The 12,029-nt window shown below is 37.1% G+C and overlaps 1 protein-coding gene across 1 annotated transcript in view; it reads left to right on the forward strand.

Moving 5' to 3' along the window:
- The window catches only part of URB2 (URB2 ribosome biogenesis homolog), a 58,952-nt gene extending 50,282 nt beyond the window's left edge, over positions 1–8,670 (forward strand). The window contains exon 10 of the mRNA XM_074223033.1: positions 8,279–8,670. Within this exon, the coding sequence (XP_074079134.1) occupies positions 8,279–8,476 (198 nt within the window). The 3' untranslated portion in view covers positions 8,477–8,670. The remainder of the gene's footprint in view (positions 1–8,278) is intronic.
- The last annotated feature ends 3,359 nt before the right edge of the window (positions 8,671–12,029 follow it).

Here is a 12,029-nt window from a genome sequence, read left to right on the forward strand (position 1 = left end):
GTGATGTTTTTACTCTTTTTCGTGATCTCTTCAGTCATAGTTTTGCTGAATCAAAGGGTATGCACATTTTTATTTCCCTTTGGGCCTAACACCAAATTGCTCTCCAGAAAGGGTGGATCAGTTCACAGCTCCACCAACAATGCATTAGTGTCCCAGATTTCCCACATCCCTTCCAATATTGATACTATCCTTTTTGTTCTGAGAGGTGTGAAGTAGTACCTCAGAGATGCTTTAATTTGCACTTCTCTAATTACAATAATGATTTGGAGCAGTTTTTCATATGACTATGGATAGCTTTGATTTTCTCTCTGTAAATTGCCTTTGCATATCTTTTGAACATTTATCAATTGGAGAATGGCTTGTTTTTTAATAAATTTGACTCAGTTCTCTATATATTTTAAAAATGAGTCCTTTGTCAGAAACACTAGTTGTAAAAATTGTTTTCCCATTTACTACATTTCTTTTAATCTTGAGGAATACTTAGAAAAATATAAAATACCAAGACTATCAAAAGAACAGATAAACATCTTAAATAACCCAACCTCAGAAAAGGAAATAGATCTTATTGTGAAGGAATCACCAAAGGAAAAGTGTTCCTTATCCCAATGGAATATGAGAAAATTCTGTCAAACTTTAAAGTTTGTACCTGTACAAATTATTCTTAAAAAATTAAAAAGAAAGCACTCTATCAGAATTATTTTATGAAGCAAATACAGTCCTAATACCTCAAACAGTGCAAAAATAAAATATAAAAAACAATATAATGTTATTTAAGAATAATTCCTCCAAAATTTTAAATAGGAAAAAATAGTAGATGCCCATTTATTTGGAACTGGCTTAAACAAATTGTGGTACATGAATGTAGTAGTATATTTATATGCTGTAAGAAATGTGGGGGGTGAATACAATGACTTGAAAATGGATAGAACAATGGCACACCAAACAATCAAAAAGTAAATATAACAAAATTATTAAAGATTAAGCAGGATTAGAATGAAGTATGAGAAGAAATACCCTTGGAGTTGGGAGGTCCACAGATCTTACGCATTGTACATGTTTTCAGACTTTTTCAGTGTGTTGATTGTGTTGATTTTCCTCCCCTCCCTAGGAAATAGCATTTGTCATGTGGAATAATTTTTGGGGAAGGAGAAAGGAAAAGGTACATGGATGCTTTGGTGCTGAAAGAAACAGAAAATACCAATTAAAAAACTTGTTTTAAAAAGACCTAACTGGGGGAGGCTAGGTGGCGCAGTGGATAGAGCACTGGCCCTGGAGTCAGGAGTACCTGAGTTCAAATCCAGTCTCAGACACTTAATAATTACCTAGCTGTGTGGTCTTGGGCAAGTCACTTAACCCCATTGCCTTGCAAAAAAAAACCCCAACAAAACTAAAACTAAAAAAGACCTAACTGCTGCCTAACTCACATCTTTCTGGCTCCACTTTGACCCCAGCAAGTGAGATTATTCCTGAGAGGGACTGAAACTGTAGTTTTACATGTTATAATGATAGGCAGTGAATGTGGCAATAGCACAAAGCAATTCCATAAAATTATTGTTATTTCAGTGAGTTCTGGGGCAATAGTAAAATTTACCAAGAATTATTTTTCAGCATTTATTTAGCCCTAAATATTTTTAAGTAATTGAGTCATTAGTACTCAAGCTTTTTTTTATGAGGAAAGCTATTTTTTCTTCCTTTTTTTTTATAGATGATGAAACCTAGTTACCTAATGGTAAATTAATGGAGAAAAGCAAAATTTTGAACTTCTGAGTTGCTAACTGTTATTCTGGGATATATTTTGCATGAGAAGCCTACAATTTCTTGGCTTCATTCTTTATTTCTGACTTTCACTCCTCAATTTGTTATCTAGGCTGCCAGAATGCCTGGGGAGTTATCAAAGCCTTCAGGCTTCCAGACCCCCTTGGCAGCACATTTCACATTTGGGCTTTAATTTGTTGTTTAATTTTGTAATGAAGAAAATTCCATATGCATTAGAGTTTTCTGCTTGAGAACCATAAATCTTTCCAGATGAGTGTTGCTATGCATGTAGACCATAAAACATTTATAAGTGTAATTAAAAACAAGACAGCAGTTGCAGCTGTTTAAATCTTTCCTTTAATTTTTTCTTCAAATTTTTTGGGGGGTGGAGAGCTGGTCAGGGTGAGAGAATCAATCAGGACTTTGCACAATCCAGAGAAGTAGCAAGGCATGACATACAGAATATTAAAATTTTAATGATCCTTCCTTGCAGTAATGTTGGCAAGATAGTGAAATTATTGCCACTTTCAACTACTTTCCCTAGTTCAGCTTTATAGCTTCTGCTCTAGATTATTAGTCTACAGAATAAATAATTTATTCAGTTCTTTTAATCTAAGAATTTTCAAGCTATTTATGGATTTTTTATTACTTATCTAGTGATTCAACAACAATTCAAAAGAATTTTTAAAGAAACTATTTTGTGCAAGGTACACTCACTTGCATTCCACTTATGCACAGGTCAAAAATGACAGAGAGCATTTTCTAATTTTGAAGCAAAATTACAGGCATATTTCATCAGCTCCCTTTCTGATTTTTGGATTGGCCTACTGTGGATGTAAATTTGCAGTTAAATCTCAGGATGATGTAGTGAAAATGCTACACTGGAAGCTAGAAGTCTGGAGTTTTAGCTAGCAGCATGTCATTTAACTGCAGTTTTCTTGTCAAATGAGTATGATAATTCTTGTACTGTTGTCTTCCTCACTATTTTTAACTTCAAATGAGATAATGTAGGAAAAAATGCTTTTAAAAAGTGCTATTCATTATTATTTAACGTTCAGGTTAAAGTTGGTAGAGAAATGAAAAAGCTTAGTAAGCTAGGACCATAATGTGTTGGTTTTCTACTTTATTTCTAAACCAGGCTGCATCTTTTGTCCCATCCTTAGGTAGTGAATTTAGACAGTTTTGGCCATAACTGAGATGGAGTTGGACATGACTTCCTGTTACTTCTGATTTAGAATTTCTAGGACAGGGTGTTAAGGATTCATCCCATATTCATAAAAGTATAGAGTCTACTTATCTTATAATTTTTTTATGGAATGTGTAATATTTTATAATGTGATAATTCAGTGGTTTATATTCTCTTACTGATATGAGCAGTCCTGCCAGGACTACAGGTGATAGATCTTTTTATCCATATCCTCCCATAAATCCAACATAGCAGAAATGCCTAACTTCCTAAGGAACTTTGTCCAAGTTTCTCGATGGTTGAGTATCCATGCAGCATAGGAACTGCCATCAGTTATCTCTCACTCTTTTGGTTTTTGCAAGGCAGTGGGGTTAAGTGGCTTGCCCAAGCTAAGTAATTATTATGTGTCTGAGGCTGGATTTGAACTCAGGTACTCCTGACTCCAGGGCTGGTGCTCTTCCCACTGCACCACCTAGCTGCCCCATCCCTAACTCTTAATATAGGGGCCCATCTAGTCATTGAGCACTTTAATGAAATTGCTAAAGCCTAACATACAATTTAATAATATTGAGTTTTTCCATTACCTCTTGGATGACTTGCAATGTCCATTTTTCAGATGTTGGGATATTTCCCATCCCAAATAATAAGCATTTATTGAGGACCTACAATTGGCAGGCACTGTGCTTAACATTGGGGAGGCAAAAAAGAAGCAAAAGACAATCCCCATCCTTAAGGAACTTACGATCTAATGGGAGAGAGACTATATGTCAATCAGTATATGCAAAGAAAGGTCTTTATAGGATCATTGGAAAATAATAGCCGGAAGGCAATAGAATTAAGAGGAGTTGGGAAAGGCTTCCAGTACAGGATCAGATTTTACTTGGGATTTAAAGGAAGCCAGAGAAGTCAGTAAGCAAAGTTAAGGAGAAAGAGAGCATTCTAGACATGGGGTACAAACAGAACGAAACACCTGCAGTCCAGAATTGGAGAGGCTTACTCATGGATCAGACAAGAATCAAAGAGTACCTTTGGGAGTGACCTGTAAGAAGACTGGAAGGATAGGAGGAGGCTATGTTATAAAGGTTAAATAGAGCATTTTTGTATTTGATTCTGGAGGCGAAAAGGAACCTCTAGAGTGTATTGAGTGATATAGTCAGACTTTGATGATTGCTGGATGGTGGGTGGTTTGAATTGGGGAGAGACTTGAGGCAGACATACCCACCAGCAGTCTAGGAGTAAGGTAATGTCACCAGTGGTGACAGTGTCAGAGGAGAGAAGAGGAGAACTATTGCAGAGGTGAAATCAATAGGTCTTGGCAACAGATTGGCTAAGGGAGAAGGGAGATATGAGAAGTATTGAGGATTCAAGGATAGGTTTTGGGTTGTGAACCAGATGAACCAGGGTGACCTTTGAGCTGAGGAACTAGTGTAATAAGAAAAGGTGTGTGTGTGTGTGTGTGTGTGTGTGTGTGTGTGTGTGTGTGTGTGTGTTAGATTTGAGAATCATCAGTATAAAGATGATCATTAAATCCGTAGGAGTGATGAAATCATCAAGTGAAATGGTATAGGGGTAGAAGAAAAGACCTGAGAGACTCCTATGGTAGAGGGTATGATGTGGATGAGGAATCATCAAAGGAGGCTGAAAAACAGCACTCAAAGAGGTGGGATGGCTTCACAACTTTGTTGCTTCAATGGAAGAGTATTGGTTTTAAAAAAGGCCACTGTTGAAGGAAGAGGCTTGGTGTCATTTGTAGCATTGTAACATTAGATTTGGAGCAATATAAATTGAACCTCTTTATAATCCTAAGTTCAGTTTTTTTTCCCATGCTCAGCATGTTTCTTTCTGATTATGATATATCTATTAATTGACCAACTCTGTAGGCTTTCTCCCAACTGAAAATCATAGTTTGGACAACAGGCATTCTTCATCTGGTTGATTTTTTTCATATGGATGATGGGCTGAATTCTCAAGTGTTTGTGGAATTCATTTATAGCTGTTGCTGTGTTGTGGGCGTTAATGTAGTCAGCATAATGTCACCTAAATAGGAAGATCTTGAGGCCCTTGCAGGGAAGGGGAGCCTTCCTCCATATGAACTCTTCACTGGACACTTCCTGACAGTGGCAGACAACTTTGTGGAGCATAAATACATCTTGTTCACAGGCATCATGAACTGAGTGTTGATTTGAAGTCAGAGACTTAACTGTAAAGGGTCACTCTGCCGGTGACCCTGACTGGCTCTGTGACTGAGCAAGTCACTTAACCTTTTTCAATTTAATTTCCTTATCTATAAAATGGGATAATCATTTCACTTATTTCCTAAGATTGTTGTGTAGACTAAAGAACATAATATTTATATAGCACTTTGCAAATTCATCAACAATCAACAAACATTTAAGAAGCATTTACTAAGTACCAGTTAGGCTAAGTGCTGTAGATACTGTTTAGATAAAAAGAAAGATGCTCCCTCCCCTCATGGAGCTTACAATCCAATGGGAGAAGACAACACACAGAAGGAAGCTTAAAAGGAAGCTTGTGAGGAGCAGGGGAAAGATACTTGACTTGGGGGCAGTGAAACTGATGGGAAATGGTGAGAACCCATGAACCCCTTGGCCTTGCCCTCTAGTTGGAAGGTGCAGTCAGAGTACTGATTCAGTCTTACAGAAGGATGAGATTTCCTAGGGGTGGCTAGGTGGTGCAGTGGATAAAGCACCAACCCTGGAGTCAGGAGTACCTGGGTTCAAATCTGAGCTCAGACACTTAATAATTACCTAGCCATGTGGCCTTGGGCAAGCCACTTAACCCCATTTATTTGCCTTGCAAAATCCTTTAAAAAAAAAGAATAAGATTTCCTAATGAAGAATTTCCTGGGGAAGAAAGATATGATGGAGAAGTTTTAAAAAAAAAGTCCAAAAGCAGAATAGCTGATAGGGGGAAAAAAAGGAAATAATAATAGCTAGCAATTATTTTATGTCTCTTGATATTATTAATCAGAGGGTTATTAATCAAAGTTCCATTGTTATTTAAAGAAATCTTTTTTGACTTTTTTAACATATACATGGGAAATATTTTGTTCAGGGAGTCCTTTAAAGGAAGATAGTGTTTTGCACTACTAAACAAATTAATTTTTTTTAGTATTTCACTAATAATAATAACCATAGTGAAATATCAAGACCCTGACTTGGTAAGTATGTAGATTTTTTAAAACCTTTTATTGATGCAATTTGTTTTTTAACATCACAGCTAGCTCAATCTGTTCCACAGTTTCTCCTCTTCATTTTATGGGTTAGAGTTGTGATTTGGGATTGGAAAGATGACCCACTCTGACTTAGGTTTCTTTTTCAAATGCTCAGGGTTCTTTTTAGGTCTTCCTTGGAGTAGCTGTTTATGATGGTGGTTGGAGGAAAGAAACTGGCCTGTACTGACTGCTTCCTTCTATTCAGTCCTTTTAGGTTTTATACATCAAAGAATGTAATATTAAGAGTTCATATGTGGTAGTCCCACTTTCAGTAATGAAGAAAATGGTTTATTATAGAAATCTTGGCAGTTATATATTTTTTCTCATTTGTTACTTCTCCATTTTCACCTTAACAGTTTATAGTATAATCTGATATAGCTTGTTTTCCTTTTCAACTATCCACCAGTTCTCATTCTGTTATGATAATTTTACAGATAATATTACAGATAATATTATTTTCCAAACTAGTATTGCTTTTTATTGCCATTTATCTATCAAGTATTTGTTGACAGGCAATTTCTAAACTCCTTTTGTCTGATAATGGTGATTTAAACTTCCTTAGTAAATAGTGACAGTCTGTTTTGATGTCTATTTCTATATCCATTTTTTTGTATCAATAGCTTATTTATATTAGGGGACAGATTGGAACTGTTAAAATTGCTTTCATAACTTCTTGTTTTTATTTTTCTAGATTGGTATTGATTTTGATGTTTGTTCTTATAAATTGATTGTCTTGGGGCGGCTAGGTGGTGCAGTACATAAAGCACCAGCCCTGGAGTCAGGAGTACCTGGGTTCAAATCAGACCTCTAATAATTACCTAGCTGTGTGGCCTTGGGTAAGCCACTTAACTCCATTTGCCTTGCCAAAAATCTTTTAAAAAAAAAAGGAAAAAAAATAAATTGATTGTCTTACAGTAACCAGCAGATTTGATGGAAATCTAATCAGGAGTTAGTTGCTTCCTATGTAAGATGTAGTTTTGCAGATGGTATTTGGTGCTTTGTGCAGCATTTCCTAACTCTCTTCTTAGAAAAAAAATTATTGTATGTGGCTATAAAAATATACATATAATCTATAAACTTTTGGTTTCTTCCTTTTCTTCATGCTGCAGCATATTTTAGACTTTTTCCCTAACATTCCTTTGTCCTGCTTTGTATTGTAGTCACCAAGTATAAAAATATATGTTAATTTACTTTGAAAGGTCTTTTTGAGTAGTTCATAGAATTTCTTTATTTTTAATCCTTCAAAAGCTATAGGGACCTAAACTATAATTATCTTCATGGTGGTCCTTTTGTTCACCATGAATGCTGTAATTCTAGGTGACTAAATGTCCTATGAAATGATGTTTTTTTTATTACCTGAAGACACCAAATAAATGGTGAACCTAGGAGCTGTCCTTCCATTTAGCTTCACCTACCTTTTGTCTTCTAGTTTCATTATGGCATAAAATATCATTAATGACATACATTTGTTCCTCTTGTAGTAAGCTAATTCATTATACCTGGTTTATAAATTATAATACTCTGTTTTAGAATTCAAGGACCTATTTCTGAGTTCCTGTTTTCATAGTGGAACCAAAGAAGTAACCCTAATTCTGAATAAGGGCACAACCTCTCTCAACCTGAACTTTGTGGGGTATATACCAAACAGCCCTTGGGCTATTAAGTATTATTCAATTCAACAGTTTTCTGGCAGTTTATTACCGCATTTATTATTTTGTACTGTTTATTAAAAGGGCTCCATAGCTGACTGAAAGAGTACAACTTACGTAGTGATTGGCAAAGTAGAAAACTTTAGACAAATGTGCTTCTGGCAATTAGAAATTATGATAATTTTTGCTATTGGTGAATATTTAAGATTTATTTTGTGATCTCAGTTCAAGTCCTCTGAAAATTAATTCCAGATGATTATTCTATTGTTCTTTTTAAAAAACTCAGTCTAAATTTCTAAACATATCCACATCCCCTTTTAAAAAATTAAACAATTTAAACTGTACGCAAAACTATACTTAAGATCATATTGTCTTTAGTAAATTTTCTTTTAAATCACGCATTGACTTTTCCCAGTTTTCTACTTTGAAAAATAAAAGTTTTTCTCTTTCTAGGTGACTCTGTATCCAGCTGTGAAGAACCTGCTGAAGGAAGGAATTTATCTTATACTGGACCTCTGCATTGAACGGGACATCCATTTCCTAAGGACCTCATTACAGCCTGGTGTGAGAGAAGTATTTAAGGAATTGTACAATGACTATATTAAATATCACAAGAATAAAAACAGAGGGGAGGAAAAATACACTGCTTAATGTAGTTTTGTAATGGCCTTACAAAACTGCTATTATTGATACTTTTAAATTATATTGAGCTTCTAAATTCAAGTACAACATCTATTTAAAGGTTAGAAAAATTTTTTAATTTTGTAATTTAAATAAATTAATGGAAAAATCTCATTGATATTTTATATACTATATAACTGTATATATGACTATATTACTTTTGTATTATACTTTTATATTCTCGATTTTACTACTAATTCTTAAGTGAAGAATCCTTGAAATAGGATATAAAACATTATTATCTCAATAAAAAATATTCCATGCACTGTCTCAGTTTCATATGTGATTCTTAAGTGAGGTTAGTTTTTTTTTTTCTGGTGAGAAGTTTCACTGTAATAGTTTGTATATCACAGGAAGCAGTTTTTATTTTAAGGCTTTTGCAAGGCAAACGGGGTTAAGTGGCTTGCCCAAGACCACACAGCTAGATGATTATTAAGTGTCTGAGGTCAGATTTGAACTCAGGTACTCCTGACTCCAGGACCAGTGCTCTATCCACTGCACCACCTAGTTGCCCCACACAGGAAGCATTTTTGTGACTGCCCTTGGCATTATTTATTTTGCCCAAGCCTTGGAACTTAAGGGTCTACTTAAAATGTATGGGCCATTGATGGTTCCAAATGCTCTCTTAGCTCTTAGTCTGGGAAACCTGGAAGGGGGGATAAAATAAAATAAATGCCTGTAAGACCATCATATCAACTGGTATCAAGGGCTGGGAATAACTTTGGATTTGAGGAATTGTTTGCTTGGGGGGCTGTAGTTGTTGCTCTGGTTATGTCCACTGAGCAGGAGGCCTGGAGAGCTGCACTGTATATATCCTTGTTGAATGTTTGTATTTAGTAAAAGGGAAAAAAATTTTTTTCTTCCTTTTTGATCCATTTTCCCTGATCTTGATCTTGCCTTTGGTGCCATTTTATATGTGACTCATGACAATAGTGAATGGGATGTTTTCGGTTGGAACTTAAGTGGACACTTATCTTGTCTCTTCTTCTCGAACCCTCCTCTCTCTTCTAGACTGAGATATTACTAAAGAGAGACTTGGTCAAAACCAGGAATCAAGGTTAAATAGAGGTCTCTCTGTTTCTATGTGCTGTGTCATCTTGAGCATTGTGTGTCTTTTTGTCATGTTTCATTTTTTTCTTAGTCTGACATATTATGAAGTACCTAAAATGATCGAGGAACTGGGAAAACAGACAAAAATGAGACTGTTCCTCTCTTCAAGGAGAAGCAGACCACATGTGCATGTATGAATGCTTTCTGCACATATATCTGCAAATACACAGAAAAATGGAGGATAATTGGTGGGGAGGGAGGAGTCAGTGGTTAAGCTTTTAAATCTTGTCATTGTTTAATTGAATCAAGAAAAGGAGATTTCACTTCTCTATCCTAAGAAAGTAGGACAACTTGAGGGGGAGGAGCCAAGATGGCGACAAGAGCAGATCTTGTCTTAGGTGCTCTCTCATAAATCTTAGAAACTAAGGACTTTAACTAAATTTTCAAGAGACAGAACCCACAGAGGGACCCAAGTGATGCAGTTCTCCTACTCAAGGTAACTTGGAAAAGAGCAGAAAGGCTCTGTTCCTCGGGGTTGGAGGGGCGGCCTGCCAGAGTGAAAGAACTTCAGCAACCTGGAGGCAGCCCCAGGGCACTGCTCACAGTAGCAGGGGAGTTTCCTGAGCTATGCCCCAGGGTGGGGGGGGCACCAGGCACAAATTGGGGGAACAGCTGGGGTCCTCTGACAGAACAAGCATGTGAAGTCCAGCCCTCAGGGCACACAGCCAGCAGTAGCCACTGCATTCCAGATCCAGGAAACATAAGCAGGCGGAGCCTGTAAGAAGGAGCCCCCAGGGCATGAGCCCATTGAGCTGAGGGAGGGGAGTGAAGAGAGACTGCCAAGCTCTGTCCTCTGCCCCTGGAACAGGACTCTGGGGCTCTGAACACATTCAGATCCTGATTGCAGTCTAGGCCCCCCCATAGAACAGCAGGCCCCCCCCCCACCTCAGCCCCATATCAGAGGGGGGGGGCACATATGATCATTCACAGACCAGGAGGGAGGACAGAGCCTCACACACTGAGACCCTTGTGGGAGTGTCCCAAAAGCTCAGGAAGCACCCCCAAAACGGGCTTAGGCTGGGAAAATGAGCAAGCAGAGAAAAAAGAGGAACACCATTGAGAAGTACATTATGATCCCATGAAGGATCAAAACACTCAGTCTGAAGATGAAGAAGCACAAGCTCCTGCAGCTAAAGACTCCAAGAAAAACAGAAATTTGGATCAGGCTATGACAGAGCTCAAAAACGACTTTGAAAATCAAATGAGGGAGTTAGAAGAAAAACTGGGAAAAGAAAAGACATGCAGGAAAAACATGAAAATGAAGTCAGCAGCCTAGTCAAGGAAATCCAAAAAAATGCTGAAGAAAATAGCATGCTAAAAACTAGCTTACGTCAAATGGATAAAACAGTTCAAAAAGTTATTGAGTAGTGAGGCTAGGTGGTATAGTGGATAAAGCACTGGCCTTGGAGTCAGGAATACCTGAGTTCAAATCCGGTCTCAGACACTTATTAATTGCCTAGCTGTGTGGCTTTGGGCAAGCCACTTAACCCCATTTGCCTTGCAAAAAAAAAAAACCTAATAAAAAGTTATTGAGGAGAAGAACGCTTTAAAAAGCAAAATTGGCCAGATGGAAAAAAGAGATAAGAAAACTGAGGAAAACAAATCCTTCAGACAAGAACTCAGGGAGATTGGTGAATTTATGAGAAATCAGGACTCATTACTTCAAAACCAAAAAAATGAAAAATCAGAAGAAAATGTGAAACATCTCATTGAAAAAACAACTGATATGGAAAACAGATTTAGGAAAGATAATTTAAAAAATATTGGAATACCTGAAAGTCATGATCAGGAAAAGAGCCTTGACATCATTTTCAAAGGATTACTACAGGAAAATTGCCCTGATATCCTAGAAGCAGAGGGCAAAATAGAAATGGAGAGAATCCACCCATCCCCCTGAGAAAGAGACCCCAAAAAACCAACTCCTAGGAATATTACAGCCAAGTTCCAGAACTCCCAAGTCAAAGAAAATATTACAAGCAGCCAGAAGGACAATTCAAATATTGTGGAGCTGCAGCCAGGATCACACAGGACTTGGCAGCAACTCCATTAGAAGCTCGTAGGGCTTAGAATATAATATACTGGAAGGCAAAAGAGCTTGGAATGCAACCTAGAATCAACTACCCAGCAAAAATGAATGTCCTCTTCCAGGGACAAAAGATGGACTTTCCATGACTCAGAGGAATTTCAAATGTTCCTTTTGGAATGGCCAGAGCTGAACAGAAGGTTTGATCTTCAAATACAGGGCTCAGGTGAAGCATAGAGAGTGGAGAAGGGGAAAATATGAGGGGCTTAATGATGATGAACTGCATGTATTCCTGCATAGAAAAATGACACTGATAATACTCATATGAACCTTCTCAGTTAATAGAGCAGGTAGAAATGGGGTATAGGCATCTGGAGTAAGAAGGAGAGG

This window comes from Macrotis lagotis, chromosome 2, assembly GCF_037893015.1.
Source record: "Macrotis lagotis isolate mMagLag1 chromosome 2, bilby.v1.9.chrom.fasta, whole genome shotgun sequence".
Lineage (NCBI taxonomy): Eukaryota > Metazoa > Chordata > Mammalia > Peramelemorphia > Peramelidae > Macrotis > Macrotis lagotis.